Genomic DNA, 16,613 nt, shown 5'->3' with positions numbered 1-16,613 from the left:
GGAATAGAGCAGTGCCAACATTTATTCAGCACCTGTTATTTGGTAGGCACTTTGATAAAAAGGTATCACTCATGTCATTATAAATTCCAACAAGGCAGATATTATTAATTCCAAATCAAAAATGAAGAAGCTGAAGGGCAGAAAAGCTAATAAGTGCCTCAGCGACAGAATCAGGATGAGGATCTGTCTGCTTACCTAACATTTATTGAGTAGTTACCAAGTTCTATGTTTATGCTAAAACTTCATATGTGTTAATCTTCGCAGCAACCTTATGCAGTAGAAACTAATATTTTCTCTATTTTACAAATGATGAGACTGAAGTCACGCACCTAACAGGTGGTAAAATTGGTATTTGTACCCAGATTCACTTGTTATCAGAGTCTGTGCTGTTAGCCACTCAATTTTCCTTGTGAAATTTTGTACAGCTTCCAGCTCAATGGGATAAAACTTTATAACCATGTATCTTAAGTCAACTCCTAATTATCTTTCCTAAAAACAGGAGTACCTTGGATGATATTAAATGATACCCTCAAAAACTTTTGTGCTTGGTTTAATAATGTGCATCATATTCACATTTCAACACTATGAATGGGATAATATGGGGGCCCAAGAAAAATAACAATGCCACTCTGAATAATATTAAAGAAAAGAATAGTTAGCAATATAGCTAATTTCCTAGTTTGGTTCCCCTGCTTAAAAATCATTTCTTTTTTTTGTATTCTCAGTGAGAGAGCCCATCTCTTCTTATATTTAAATTTTTTTGTAATAAATTTATTTTATTTATTTATGGCTACATTGGGTCTTCACTGCTGCACACAGGCTTTCTCTAGTTGCAGTGAGCAGAGGCTACTCTTCATGGTGGTACACGGGCTTCTCGTTGCAGTGGCTTCTCTTGTTGTGGAGCACGGGCTCTAGGGGAATGGGCTTCAGTAGTTGTGGCATGCAGGCTCAGTAGTTGTGGCTCACAGGCTCTAGAGCACAGGCTCAGTAGTTGTGGCGCACGGGCTTAGTTGCTCCGCGGCACGTGGGATCTTCCCGGACCAGGGCTCGAACCCATGTCCCCTGCATTGGCAGGCAGATTCTTAACCACTGCGCCACCAGTGAAGCCCCCATCTCTTCTTATATTTAAATGAAGTACCAAGCTAAATTGAGCTGTTCCTCCCCTACCCACCTTTTTGTTTTTTCTTGATTAGTCATAAGAAATTACAAAATGTTTGGCCTTAAATATCTGCTAATCTAAAAGAGATTAAAAAATTCTGTTGATATAGGACTTTATGATCTATTCTCCTAAATTATGTTGACTAAGTCACCATAAGATGTGTTGTAGGTAACATATTGTAACCAACCCCCATAAAAATCTGAGTGAGCTCTAAGGGAACATAAGGTAAACAAATATAGATACTGGTAAATCTATGGTAGGGGATGTATTATTAACTTTAAGTGTTAAATGATATACAGCAATCACATAATATCATTAACTTTCTCCAAGCCGTCCAAAGTTAGACAATAAATGGATATTAAGGTAAAACAAGTATAATGAAATATGCTAGATGTCAAATTGTGGAATTAGGAAAGAACTGTGAAACAGATCCCATGTTATAATTGAAAATATGATACATATCAAATTAGAAAACTGAATCCAGAAAGAACTCATTGTCACAGTAAAGGTTATTTTGATAATTGCATTGGAACTTTAGTATTCAAATACAACAGCTCCTTGTTAAGAAATAAAGGCACATCACAAATACGCCTGATTTTTTTTAGGGGTGGTAGGATAATCTCTTAGATTTGAGATTTTAAAATGTAAAAATTTGATATTTTCTCCTCTGCCTCCTATTCATAATTTAAAATATAAGGATAACTTTACTGTCACATTTTCTTCTTTTTCAAGACAAACTTAGCCACAGAACAAAATAATACTTACACAGCACACCTACCTTACACCTAAAATAAGACTCGCTTCTCGCCTACTCATTTTTTGTTCAAATCCTCCTTTATAGTAGGATGAAAAACTCTATACAGGAAAGAAAAAGCAGGAAATAATTAGTTCCACACATGAGGTGGCATAACCTCAATCCCATCACGCAGCTGCAATAAGAGTAATGTATTTTCCAGACGTCAACTTGGAATTGTGGGAGGTGGGGAGGGAGAGCACTAAACAATAATCCTCTACAAGAAATTACGACTAAGATAAACACCACACTGAAGGAATAAAACAGGTCAGTAGAAGCAAAACGCCTGAACTTTATCTAAGCTCTATGGTCATTTTCTCATTGGATAACCTTGACCAAGTCACTTACTGTAGAGATGACAGACATCTTTTTAACCTACTAGACTGGCTGACTGAGAAAGAGGAGAAGCTGACAAGGTGAAGAGGACATCAGGATGTTAGACAGGGAGGTCAAGAGACCGGAAGACTAGACCGAAAGGTCAATGTGGCTGGAGAGGCCTGAGCAAGGAGGAGAGAAGGAGTAGAGAGATAACAGGCGCCACACTGTGGAGGGCCTTGGAAGCAATGGAAATGATTCAGGATTTTATTCTCAGTGGTAGGAGAACCAGAGCACTGGGGTAACAGATTTGACTCGGTTTTAAAAGAATTACCCTAACTGCTGTGTGGAGAATAGAAAGACAGGTACAGAGTGCAGGAAGGGGACCAGTGAAGATGACCTAACAGTAATCTAGGCAAGAGATGATTCTGGTATGGACCAATGTGGTAGTAGAGGAGGAGGTGAGAGCTGTCAGATTTTGGATGTACTTTGAAAGCAGAAATAACATTTGCTTGGATTGAATATGGGATATGAGAAAAAGCAGGGAACTAAAGATGATGCAGTAAGTGCTGCTATACACTGCACAGATCCCCCTTCAGAGCTGAGGCACTTACTCCTCAGACACTGGGGCTGCCGCTGGCAGACAGCACTCAGCTGTCAAACTCCAGCAACTGCCTTGCCTGAAGAATGTCAAGCCCACGCCCCCTTCGCAGGAGGGTCTCTAGCTGATGACTGGCTGACCTCAGGGTATAAACACTGTGCTTCTCCAGGGCGCAGTCCTTGGACTTCTTAGCTATATTTACCTCCCAGGTGATGTCACTTAGCTTCATGGCCTCTTGCCCCAAATCGGGATAATCACGATGAGTCACCTGAGCTTCAGAGCTCTCTGGGGGGCTGGCTGTCTCAGGCCTTTTACTAAGACTGCACTGCAGCCTAAATTATCCCTCCATTCTTCTTCCGTCTCTTGCTTTCTGGAGCTGTTGATCCTAAGAGTATTCTCTGATAAACTAACAGCGTGCTAAACTTTGTCTCACTCTGCAAATGACTGCAAGGTTTCTGACCTAAATTGCCATTAGTGACTTAGAGAAGGCGTGGTTATTTGTTACTTGTTTCTTGTGGGTAACACATATCAGGAGATTGGTTTTGGTTGCATTAAGTTTCAAAAATGTCTATGTAAGTGGAGGAAAAGTCTGACCTGGAGATAACATTTGGGAGTCATGAGTACACAGACCAGTATTTAAAAGTGTGAGACTAAATGAGGTCACCTAGAGTGGGAGTGTAGATAAGAAGTCCAAAGACTGAGCCCTAGAAACTGCAACATTTAATGGCACAGAGATGGAGAGGAATCAGTAAAGGAAACTGTGACGGCCTAGCGGTGCAGGAGGAGGAAAAGCAGATGCCAAAAGTGAGGAAGGGAAAAATAGTTTCAGGGCTTCCCTGGTGGCGCAGTGGTTGAGAGTCTGCCTGCCGATGCAGGGGACACGGGTTCGTGCCCTGGTCCGGGAAGATCCCAGGTGCTGCGGAGCGGCTGGGCCCGTGAGCCGTGGCCGCTGAGCCTGCATCCGGAGCCTGTGCCCCGAAACAGGAGGGGCCGCAACAGTGAGAGGCCCGCGTACCAAAAAAAAAAAAAAAGTTTCAAATGCTTCAGATAGGTCAAGTAAGACAAGAACTGAGGGCTGATGGCTGGATTTACCCTTTGGTAAATCTAAGTCTAGTGAAGGTACTGGAAGTGAAGGTTTGATTAGAGTGATTTTAAACAGGAGAGGGCTTCCTTGGTGGCGCAATGGTTAAGAATCCACCTGCTAATGCAGGGGACACGGGTTTGAGCCCTGGTGTGGGAAGATCCCACATGCCGTGGAACAACTAAGCCCGCCCACCACAACTACTGAAGCCCGTGCGCCTAGAGCCTGTGCTCCGCAACAAGAGAAGCCACTGCAATGAGAAGCCCGCGCACCACAACAAAGAGTAGCCCCTGCTCACCACAACTAGAGGAAGCCCACGCGCGGCAACCAAGACCCAACGCAGACAAAATTAAATTAAAAAAAAAAAAAAAAACAGTACAGAAGGAAAGGAATGGGAGACAGCAAGAGAGACAACTCTTCAGGAGCTCTTAAAGAAAACAGGATGAATGAACTCAACTTTTAGAAGTAAAAAAATTCACACATGATTGAATGCGTATATTGTCTCTAAAACGTGAACCCGTATTTTTCTAAGGAAAAACAAATAAGTGTATGCTTGCATAAAACAAAATATCAAAGTATACACCCCAAAATGTTATTCTGGGGTGGAGAAATTATGAATAATTATTTTCTTCATGTTTATTTTTACTTTCTAAATTTTCAACAATAAACACAGTTACAAATACAATTTTTTTTTTAAAAAATGGACTTTTTAAAGGAAACCAAGTAAATTATTAGAGCTTAAGAAATGAGTCCTAAGGAGCCAGATCTGATCATTTGTATAAGCTATTCTCTTTGAACAGCCTGTCATAAATTTCCATTGGTAATAATTCCCTGGCAATTAACTCATTCAACAAATACATTAGCACCTACTATGTGCCAGGAACTTTTCAAATGAGACAAGTAAAGTTCTGTCCTTTATCACATAGATGCTAATCTATCAATGTACCAGTACTGTGAGGAATATGATGTACTATTCCAAATTTCAAGTAATTAACAATCTAGTAAGAAAACAAAAAACAACCCCCTCCTCCAAATTGTGAGGGGAGGAAGGGAATCCAACTGTTTAAGTACACATACTAATGTGGACAAATTATGTATATATACACAAGCACACACACACACAGGGGAATATATAAAGGAATAAGAGATATACAGGGAAATATATATAAAGGAATAGAAAACTTAACAGAGGAAGAACAGCTCGTTTTAAGGTTTCTCTCAGGTGATCAAAATTTTTACTAGATGCATACCTTACTCCCTAATATTTCTATGAGTATCTACCTTTGTGAGCTCCAAATTTTCAAACTTTCAGCATAATAAACATAAATTGATGATGTTTCATGAACTGTCATTTCCACTATATTCACAAAGCTCATTAACCCTAAAAGTAGCCATTATATCTAAGCAAATTTTTTACTTTGTTTTTTCCAGGTAGAAAAGGAGATTAAGAAAAGGTTACTTAAAGTCTACCATCTGGATGAGGCTCATACCCTAACACTGATCTGTTTACAAATAAGCTTATAAGTAAATATACAATCATCATAATCCTTCTAAAGGAACTGTATCATTTTTGAGGATAGACATTTAATATTTGGGGGCTATATACAGAAAGGCAGACAGAGAAAACAACGAAAAAAAACTGCTTATGCTACTTCAGAAAAAATCATGCCTTCTAAACGCATATGGAATTTAGGTTTTACATTACATAATTTTAAAAAGAAATTGTAAGCCCTCTGAAGCTTACAAGTAATACACCAATACTGCATTATATTAGGATATACAGACATAGGCAATGCAGAACTATTTTCTGACAACACTGGTGGGTCAAGGAAATGTTTAAATTCAAAAAAAATGTGATTACAGGGCTTCCCTGGTGGCGCAGTGGTTGGGAGTCCGCCTGCCAATGCAGGGGACGCGGGTTCGTGCCCCGGTCTGGGAGGATCCCGCGTGCCGCGGAGCGGCTGGGCCCGTGAGCCGTGGCCGCTGAGCCTGCGCGTCCGGAGCCTGTGCTCCGCAGCGGGAGAGGCCACAACAGTGAGAGGCCCGCGCACCGAAAAAAAAAAAAAAAAAAAAAAATGTGATTACAATAAGGAACAAGTATATCACCAAACAGATGGAGTAGATGGTTATATTTTTCTAATAGAATTTCCAAGAACAGAAATAGTGGGATTTATTCTACTGTCTATTGGAAACACACCCTGAAACTTACAACTTATTATTTTGTATTATTTTATTTATAAAGTATATATATATAAACAAAAATCAAAATAATTTTCCTTCTAAAATTAACATTGAATGCTGTAGTGCTATATATTATTAAAGAAGATGTGAAATGAACCAAGTTAAAAGTATTCATTAGCTAATTTACTCAATCACTTGAAAAATAAAAGCCCTCCAAACAACCAGGAAAATATATCATTAAATATATCATTAAGAGAAGAAACACATTTACCATAAACTATAAACTTTAATTATGTATAATAATCTATTTGATTTATAGAGCCACAGAGGATGATTTTAATTAGTATTATTTCCATGAATTTCACTTAACCATAAAACAATGTAAGTCCAATTTTAAAAACTTGTATTCAAGTAAAAAGAAAAATTAACCAATAGAAAAATAAAAGCCTCAAAAGAAGATAAATGACTTGGGTTTTTTCCCCAAGAAAAAAATCAGGGGTAATTAGACAATAGCTGGGTCCATATATACATTAATACTTTAAAAAATCAAGTAAAAGGTACTGGTTCAAAACAGCAGACTGAATAATAAAAGTCTTTTGCTTTCCAAAGTGCCTTTGAAAGGAGAAAAGAGACATTTTAAACAGGAAAAATCCATAAGAGGCCTAGAAAACAAGAAATGGATCAAGTAGCAAACCAGAAAGTTTAAAGAAATCCTGGAAGATTGAAAACAGGTAAGACTGCACATATAGAAAAAAATCACAGCAGCCCCAATTCAGCAGCCCCTCTGACTAAATTCAGAGTCAACAAATACAAAAAAATAACATCAGGGTAATTAATTAAACCAGAACAGCAGAGAGAGATGATTCCTAACTCCATTAGCATAGGGCATAAGGGCCTGCCACCTACCACTTTAGCCCTCAGGCCAAGAAAGAGAATCATATGCCTGGGATGCACCCAACTGTGGGTGGTAGGTCCCAAGAGAAGCAAAGGCGAGTACCAACAGATCACACTGAACCCAGAGGACTGAAGAGGGGGACAGTTATGCCAAGCAGTAAAATACACATAGTACTCAACCACTCCTGGGTTCTGGAGGTCCCAAGACTGCCTCTGGGCTCCTTGATTTGGAAGAGACATGACTGTTGATATAAGCCACCTACGTGCTCACAGCACACTGCCAATCTTCTCATTCAATTAAATTGTTGAAGTAAATCTACCAAACTGCTAAGAGAGGCCACTTATATGAGTTCCAGGAGCAGAGACACATTGGAAGGAAAAAATAAAGAAAAAATATATGAGGATCTAACAGAACAAAAAATAGACAATTTTCACATAAGCCAAGGCTAAAAATTCCTGTGAAATTTCAGAACATCAATAATAAAGAGAAAATCCCCCAAATTTCCATCACTAAACAACAAACACACAAACAAAAATCACCCCAACCTAAAAACCAAAAGCCAAACAAAAGAATATCAAAATCAAAACAAGCAGTGTACAAAGGAAAAAGAACAGCAGAAAATCTGGCTAAGTCTGAGAGTACCAAAAAATGTGGCTGAGAGTATGCAGGAAAGTATAAAGGTGGGCACGGAGATTCCGTCTGAGCAGAGACTTCTGTCGTATCCCTCTAATACTGGCTCCACCAGATTCCAAGGAGCCAGCAGCTACATGACAACAGTGAGAGGGAAAGAACTCTCCATGCATTCCATTTGAACAAAATTATTCTAGGCAATATTGCAGAAGAATGGGGAAAAAAGCATGAGAAAAAAAAAGATGAGATTTAAGAAAAAGATGATGTTAAAGCATCAAAGAAGCAAATAAAGTTTATGAAAAAATGAAAAGAGAACCCACGGGAACTTGAGCCTTGAACATTCTCTTTTGAGTGACAGGGATTTATTGACACACGACTACAGTCCCTATTTGTTAGTAACTCTATTTGATTCAATAATGAACACAGTTACAAAAGCAAAACACTGTAAATGCTGTGCTTATGAATTTGGCTTTTTGGAATCAGTGCCAAGAGAAAGTATGTACATATTTCATTCCTCAATTTCCCTGGAACAATTAATATTTAAAGAAGTATTTTAAAAACTCCTATCTTCACTGAGGTATAATTATGATGATGATAAAGATATTCCAAGATGTTTCACTGCTAACTGCAAGAGTAGTACTTGTGGAAAAGGGGCCAGATTTATCAAAAGACACTTGTCTTAACTTGAAGCCCACAAAAGGGAGGCAAAGGGGGCACGTATCACTTTTCTCTCCTTAAGAAATGCAGGGGCCGGGACTTCCCTGATAGCGCAGTGGTTAAGAATCTGCCTGCCAATGCAGGGGACACAAATTCGAGCCCTGGTCCAGGAAGATCCTACATGCCGCGGAGCAACTAAGCCCATGAGCCACAACTACTGAGCCTGCGCTCTAGAGCCCGCAAGCCACAACTACTGAGCCTGCGTGCCACAACAACTGAAGCCTGCGTGCCACAACAACTGAAGCCCGCGTGCCTAGAGCCAGTGCTCCACAACAAGAGAAGCCACCACAATAAGAAGTCAACACACTGCAACGAAGAGTAGCCCCCGCTCGCCACAACTAGAGAAAGCCTTCGCACAGCAACGAAGACCTAATGCAGCCAATAAATAAATAAATAAATAAATAAATAGACACACCTTTGAAAAGAAAAAAGAAATGCAGGGGCTGCATTCAGAATACCCATAATAATCTCTTAAACTATTCTACCTTATCTGTGAGCCTACACAGAGCAGTGAAATGTTTCTCATTTTCTTTCTCTCTTTTCCTTTCAGTGTTAAATAACGTAGTTCTACAAAACACAGGTCTATTTATGGTATAAATATATCTACCGAAGATCAGCATAACAGGAGAGAAATGATTTTTGAAAGTCTCTCAATTTGCTATACATAAGCATATGGAAAGACATTTAAATAACTATGTCAAGCCACCATCACCTAAGTCCCTGGACTATCTCAGTACCCTCTCTTAACAGGTTTCACAGCTTCTCCTCTGACTCATTCTAGTCTATACTCTTTGCAGCAGGCAGAGTGATCACCTAAATTGGTAATCACGTTGCCCACATGCTCAAAACCTTCCAAAGGCTTTCCATCCCACTTAAACCAAAATTTGATGTCTTTGTCACAGTCTATTTGGCCCTAAGTGGTCTGGGCCCAAACTACCACTGTTCCTTCCACATACTCCACTGGAGTTACTCTTGCTGCTGAACTCATTTCCACCTCGGGACCTCTGCAGTGTTCCCACTAGAAAGCTCTTTCTTCAGATGTTCACATGGCCTGCTCCCTCATCTTCTCAGAGAGACCTTCCCAGACCTATCTAATATAGATTCCTCTCTGCTGTTAAAGAATCAATCTCTTACGCTGATTTAGTTCTCTAAAGAAAACTAAACTCCTACCTTCAACACCTCTACATATTATATATCTTATTTATTTGTTAATTGTTTCCACTAAAAAGTAAACTCCTAGAAGGCAGTGTCTTTGTCTGGTTCATGACTACCTCCCACTCCCCACAATAATGTCCAGTATTTAGTAAGTGCTTAATGAACATTTATTGAATGAATGCTAAATACCTATTAATACTTTAGCCAAATAAAATATAAACAGGAAAACAGAAAATAAACAGATGCTCCCTCTAATCACAGACATGCATTTATACGTCTGCAAAATCACTTGCAGTTCTTTTGACCCCGAGTTTAATTATCTGTCATAATATAGTATGTCATCCTTTGAAAGTGTGGTTACTGCTCGTGACTAACTAAGCCTCACAAGCCTATAATGCCTTTGCTAAAACAAGCCATTCATTCTCAAATTGCTGTAAGCCAAGCTGATCTATCCCAGATCTTCTGTTTCCCAGAAATCAATGTTTATGTTGTACTGCTTCAGTGAGTTTTCTTTGCATGGTCTCCAGTGGTCACAAACCACAGTTCACCCAGTTCACCACACTATAGCTTCTTAGATACCTACTATCATTCATGTTTTACTTATATTCAGCTCAGCAGAGTAGCTGTAATGCTGGTAGATGAATGTATAAGCCCTACAGGTTTCAAGGTTGGAATCATATAATTTTATGTTTGAGATAGCCAGATGTGGTGGTACGGGGGAACTAGCTGCAAATTTGAAGATGAAATAAACTTTTGGGTAAGCTCCATCAGGACAGGCACCATGTCTGTTTTGTTCACCAGCTATGCCTAGCCCCTGGCACAGGACAATCACTAAATGAATACTAATTAAACAAGGAAAATAAATTACCTCAAAGTTGATGTAATACTACTAAAAGGAATATGATAATTAAAAGTCAAAATCAGGAATAAGCTTAGATATAAAATAACATGACCAAGAAACTTAAAAGAAACTAAATCAATAAAGTTGCCAATGATACAAACATTTGTATGAAAATCCAAAACATTTTTCTGAATTACTATCAATAATGGCATATAAACAAAAATCAAAGCAAGGTTAGATTTATAACTAAAGCCATTTTTAACTTACAGGAGTTGAAATCTTCTTTGCAGTTTCTGTGATTACTTGTCCTAGAGGTTTCCAGATTTGAAATGTGTAGCGACCTAAATAGTAACAGGAATAAAAGCAAATATGTTTTCTATAATGAAAGCCAACACCCACAAAGTGCTCACCATAGTATTTATTGTTTACTTTATATATGTTATTTTAATACCTATCTCAAAATCTACCTGAAAGACAGTCACATTTTTTCAAATTTCTAATTTATTAAATGGAGGACAGATTTCATTTTAATATAATTTTCATAGCTATTAAATTAAGCTTTAGTTCATAATTATAAAATTAGAAAATTTCAATGGTTATGTATAAAATCCTACTTTTATACAATGTTACAGGTCATAAAAACAATAACATCCTAGTACTCAATTTCTCACTGAGGATGACTACTCTCCTGAAAGCTGCTTTTATTTTAGTGCTTTCCTTTCTTAGGCATCCTAATAATCAAAACTCCTCTGAGTCTGGACAACTAAGTATCAATAGCAAAACAGGTCCTAAATTGTTTTGAGGGCATAGAACAAGAATAAAATATTATCTGGCTAATTTACCTTTTGCACCCTAATCAGAATGTGTGTCTACTAATACTAGGGTCTCTTTTCCCAAAGCTCTGCTAGAAAACCAGTTATGACCCTCTGAACTTAATTCCATTTCTAACCATAACATTATTTGCAAATCAAGATTTCTACTGGGAAAGTTCAACCACATAGATGTTTTATAAGAAGTAACCTGTCTAAACATACTGTCACTCCTGTGCAAACAACGTGTTACAGGGAAAAACAAAGGACGCTACTAGACATAGGAAGATGTGAAGTAGCCAGTCTAAGTAGGAGATAAAAAGCTCTTGAGATCAAGTAGAACATTCAATAAAGTTAAATGAAGCTGAAACCCTAACTCATCTAAATCTCTTATATAAATATCAACTTCCATTTGATTCTACAACAGTATAAAATATGGCTTTTAAAGTGCCTCAAAATTCCTTCAAAACCACAATCATGCAATCTCAATGTAAAAAAGCAATTAAAGGCTTCAAGAAGTGACATCTGGACATTTACTTTAACTATAAAGGAGAATATCTAGTTCCAATAGTCTAGGGTACTTTCTCCTAAATTCTACTCTTCAGTCGTATTTGACCCTGAAAGAGAACTGCCTGCTATTAATATTCCAGTTAGTAAACTGAATTTGGCAACAGAGTAGTATGTACAGAATACATACACCAATTCTTCTCATTGTAGAAACAAGACCTTGGCAAAAGTATATCTTTCTCTAATTTCAAATAAAAATCTTACATTTGAATTTGAAATAACTATGCCTATTCTGCTACAGTAATTAATACAAAAATTGTTTTATGTTTATGGGCAAGTTTGTCAGAATTCCTTTTCAGACACGATACTCTTCTCATGAAACCTCAGTAAGTAGTTAACTATAGTTATATGAGACACAAGACTTTGACAGTACAAGAACCAAGAGAATCTGAACCACTGATCTTCCTGATTTTAAAGTTCTTACGGGTAAGGTGCTCATATTTTACTGGACGAAATTTAGTTACATGGCCAAACCTAGTTATAAGAGAAGCCAAGATATACCCTAAGAAAACCAGAATTCAAAAAGAGTCATGTACCAAAATGTTCATTGCAGCTCTATTTACAATAGCCCGGAGATGGAAACAACCTAAGTGCCCATCGTCGGATGAATGGATAAAGAAGATGTGGCACATATATACAATGGAATATTACTCAGCCATAAAAAGAAACGAAATTGAGCTATTTGTAATGAGGTGGATAGATCTAGAGTCTGTCATACAGAGTGAAGTAAGTCAGAAAGAGAAGGACAAATACCGTATGCTAACACATATATATGGAATTTAAGAAAAAAAAAATGTTATGAAGAACCTAGGGGTAAAACAGGAATAAAGACAGAGACCTACTGGAGAACAGACTTGAGGATATGGGGAGGGGGAAGGGTGAGGTGTGTTAGGGCGAGAGAGAGACATGGACATATATATACTAACAAACGTAAGGTAGATAGCCAGTGGGAAGCAGCCGCATGGCACAGGGAAACCGGCTCGGTTCTTTGTGGCTGTCTGGAGGGGTGGGATAGGGAGGGTGGGAGGGAGGGAGACAAAGAGGGAAGAGATATGGGAACATATGTATATGTATAACTGATTCACTCTGTTATAAAGCAGAAACTAACACACCACTGTAAAGCAATTATACCCCAATAAAGATGTTTAAAAAAAAAACACAGTTGTGTGGAATTAAATATTATACAAAACAAAACAAAATCTTTTATGTCTCTTTTTCTATTGGATCTCACTGCATATAACCACAATGGAATGTAGCTCCACCTAAAAAGAAGATCCAATTAACAAGATCAAATCCACGGAGACACAAATGCTAAGTGAAAAATGTAAATCTTTATCAACAAGGAAATGCTCTCAGATTAACATTTAATTAGAGAATAGCTATGCAATTTAAAACTATAAATTAATGGTGAGAAGAGACAGCAATTTTACTTTAAACCTTTATAACTATTCTTTCTAAAAAGATTTTGGCAGTAAAAGGAATTCTCCTGGGTTTGTCAAAGAAATTACACCAACATGTTAAAATGAATGATAAATACACTATAAAGAATGGCTACGCTCATCAGAAAGAACTGACAGCTCAGAAAATGTGTATTCTTAGCGGCAAGAAAAAAATATGGGAGAATAAAAGAGCCCCATTATCACTTAACACTGCTTCATATTAAAGAGATTTTATTTTTTAATAGTACACTAGAGCTCAAAACTAAAAAAATGTCAGGAAGATCAATTATTATTGGGGCTAGTTTTCCTAGCTTTTGTATCGTTAATTTCCTTCACTACAAAGTTTATCTAGATTTTGCTGTGCTGACAAATCTTTAGGGACTATAAATGTTGCAAAGAATGGGAATGTATGTCTTAAAATCAAAATCCTCAGAATACTAAGAGTCTTCTCATGAATCACTATAGAAGCTACTTGGAAATATTACTCCTGCAACATTTGTTGATACATATCCTTTATTTATCTTACCTGCAAATCCAAGAGCTGCAATACCCAGTCCCACAGCTATCAAACTTCTTGCCTATGGAGGAAAAAATGATTATCACTTACAGCGCTACATACTGGGGTTTTTAAAGTAAATCATTTAAAATAATGAGAATAATTATGATTAATAACACATTTTCCTCAAACTCTGTGGTGTAGAATTTTTTAAAATCTTCAGGATTACAGCTAATTTTCAGTGAATTAAAATAATTCTAGATTTCATTTAATTTCCATGTATTTGAATTTGTTATAACCAAGAGCTTTTATGTTACCTATTGCTAAAATGTTTTCTATAGACTATTCTTAATAGTGGGTTTAATGTATTTATCTTCTATAAAGCTAAAAGGTAAATATTTCCTCATTTACATATGCAATGCTCAATGGACTCTGCTATATTTAAAAAACTTGATAAAATGTATCCATGTTTAGAAAAGAAGTCAAACTGCGAAAAATTAGTAAAAGTGGTGAATAACTTAAGAGCTAGCTTATTTCTACCTTTCTAGACCAATGTAAAAATTTTACAGTAAGAGCCAAGAATTCAGAATTTAAAGTTATGAGCTCATCCTGATAAATTTTAAATTAGTTATATACTCCACATCAGTCTATGCTTTTCTCCTTAACCACCTTGGGAAAATATCTGTCACAACAGAAAAAGGTTTTATGTCGCAAGGATCAACGGTTGCCCCCCAAGATCCGCTTTCCCCTTCTTCTATAGGATCAAAATTCCTATTTTTAGCCAGACACATATTTCCAAGCCCCCCCTTCGACTTAGGTACAGCTATGTTTACTAAGTGTTGGCTTATAGGATATAAGCAGAGTGGAGAGAAGCCCTCCTCAGAGAAGTCCTTCATCGGAAGGTGGAATGTCTTTCTCCCTTTCCATTCCTCCTTCCTGCTGGCTGCAGCGTAGACATTATACCAGGAGCTGCCATGTCGGATAAGGGAGGAAGAACAATGAGATGAAAGGAGACCATGTCCTGGAGGATCATGTAGCTGCCACAGCACCCCTGGACTGCTTCTATTTACATGAGATAAAAATAAAATTGTCTTCCTAAGATACTACTACTATTTTCAGTTTTCAGGTACTTGCAGCCAAATCAAATTTTGATGGGATCAGAATTAAGGAGAGACACTACAGAAACGGTTTTTGTCTGATTAGTGGTGAAAGAGGCAAACCTATAAGATCCAAAAACTAAAAAAAAAAAGCTACAATAATCTCACTAGGGAATAGAATGGAGTCATTTCACAACAGTACAAAAGAAATCATAAGATGGAGGTTGAGACTAGATGGATAGTAAAACCGAAAAGCCCTATAGCCGTCAGTTTTCAAGTTCTGTAAGGGAATGCAAATCTTAGGAAATCAAAGCCCCAAGCCTTCAAGAGGAGACTCTATAAGGATAAACATCAAGACACAAAGGCCAACTGTATGAAGGTGCTCTAACTTTAACACCCAGTAACCCTGTCTTAGAAGTCTAGAGCTCTTCATAGACAAGATGAGGGAAGTTCATCTAGGTTTCCCCTCCTCAGTTCCAGTTCCTTTTTTTTAAAGAGTTAGACTTTTTTTAAAAAATAAATTTATTTACTTATTTTGCTTCACTGAGTCTTCGTTGCTGCACGCGGGCTTTCTCTAGTTGTGGTGAGTGGGATCTACTCTTCGCTGCAGCGTGCGGGCTTCTCACTGTGGTGGCTTCTCTTGTTGCGGAGCACAGGCTCTAGGCATGTGGGCTTCAGTAGTTGTGGCATGTGGGCTCAGTAGTTGTGGCTCACAGGTTCTAAACTGCATGCTCAGTAGTTGTGGTGCACAGGCTTAGTTGCTCTGCAGCAGGTGGGATCTTCCTGGACGAGGGCTGGAACCCCTTGTCCCTGCGTTGGCAGGTGGATTCTTAACCACTACGCCACCAGGGAAGTCCTCAGCTCCAGTTCTAAGATTCACCTTTTCACCAGGCAGAGCACTAGGGCAATCTCAGTAAAGGAAGATACTTTCCCTGGAAGAGAAGGACAAGCCTAGAGCTAGCTAGCAAGAGGCCAAACAGTCTTTGAGGTTCCCTTCAGGTTGTCTAGACGTAATTACTCCTGAACTGAAGGGAAATGAGTATTGATTTCAAGAAGATGTTCTGTTGAGGTATATTTTTGCCATTTTCTAGAGCTTCCCAGGGGCTACACATTTTGAGTTTTCCAGTCTTATTTTCCATTGGTTCACTTTAAGGATCCTCAGTCCAACCAAAGTACTCAACTGGGGCTTCCCTGGTGGCGCAGGGGTTAAGAATCCACCTGCCAATGCAGGGGACACGGGTTTGAGCCCTGGTCTGGGAAGATTCCACATGCCGCGGAGCAACAAAGCCCGTGCACCACAACTACTGAGCCTACGAGCCACAACTACTGAGCCAGGGCACCACAACTACTGAAGCCCATGTGCCTAGAGCCCATGCTCTGCATCAAGAGAAGCCACTGCAATGAGAAGCCTGCGCACCGCAACGAAGAGTAGCCCCCGCTCACAGCAACTAGACAAAGCCTGCACGCAGCAACAAAGACCCAACTCAGCCATAAATAAATAAATTTATTTTTTAAAAAGTACTCAACTGTTTTCATGTGTGAATTTATTTTCCTTCCTCATAAAACTTGTTTATTCTTTCATCTGACTAGAAATATTTATCTTTGCTATCAAGATCTGACGTATTCTTAATATTTCAGCTTGAACCAGCCACAGAATGGGAGAAGTCATTTGCAACACATAACGATGAGCACATGCCCAAAAATACAGAGAATTCCTCCACATTAAAAGGACAGATGGGGCTTCCCTGGTGGCACAGTGGTTGAGAGTCCGCCTGCCGATGCAGGGGACACGGGTTCGTGCCCCAGTCCGGGAAGATCCCACATGCCACAGAGCGGC

The 16,613-nt window shown here is 38.5% G+C and overlaps 1 protein-coding gene across 1 annotated transcript in view; it reads right to left on the bottom strand.

Annotated features, from left to right (window-relative positions):
• DNAJC15 (DnaJ heat shock protein family (Hsp40) member C15) overlaps positions 1–16,613 on the bottom strand; it is a 64,399-nt gene that overhangs the window by 25,150 nt on the left and 22,636 nt on the right. The window contains exons 2-4 of the mRNA XM_007468619.1: positions 13,710–13,761; positions 10,636–10,709; positions 1,938–2,014 (exon numbers count right to left, since the gene is read on the bottom strand). Coding sequence (XP_007468681.1) covers positions 1,938–2,014; positions 10,636–10,709; positions 13,710–13,761 — 203 coding nt within the window. The remainder of the gene's footprint in view (positions 1–1,937; positions 2,015–10,635; positions 10,710–13,709; positions 13,762–16,613) is intronic.

Source organism: Lipotes vexillifer, unplaced genomic scaffold (genome assembly GCF_000442215.2).
Source record: "Lipotes vexillifer unplaced genomic scaffold, Lipotes_vexillifer_v1.1 scaffold479, whole genome shotgun sequence".
In the NCBI taxonomy this organism is placed as follows: Eukaryota; Metazoa; Chordata; class Mammalia; order Artiodactyla; family Lipotidae; genus Lipotes; species Lipotes vexillifer.
The sequence above is the reverse complement of the archived record's forward strand: the minus strand, read 5'-3'. Positions and strand labels throughout refer to the sequence as shown.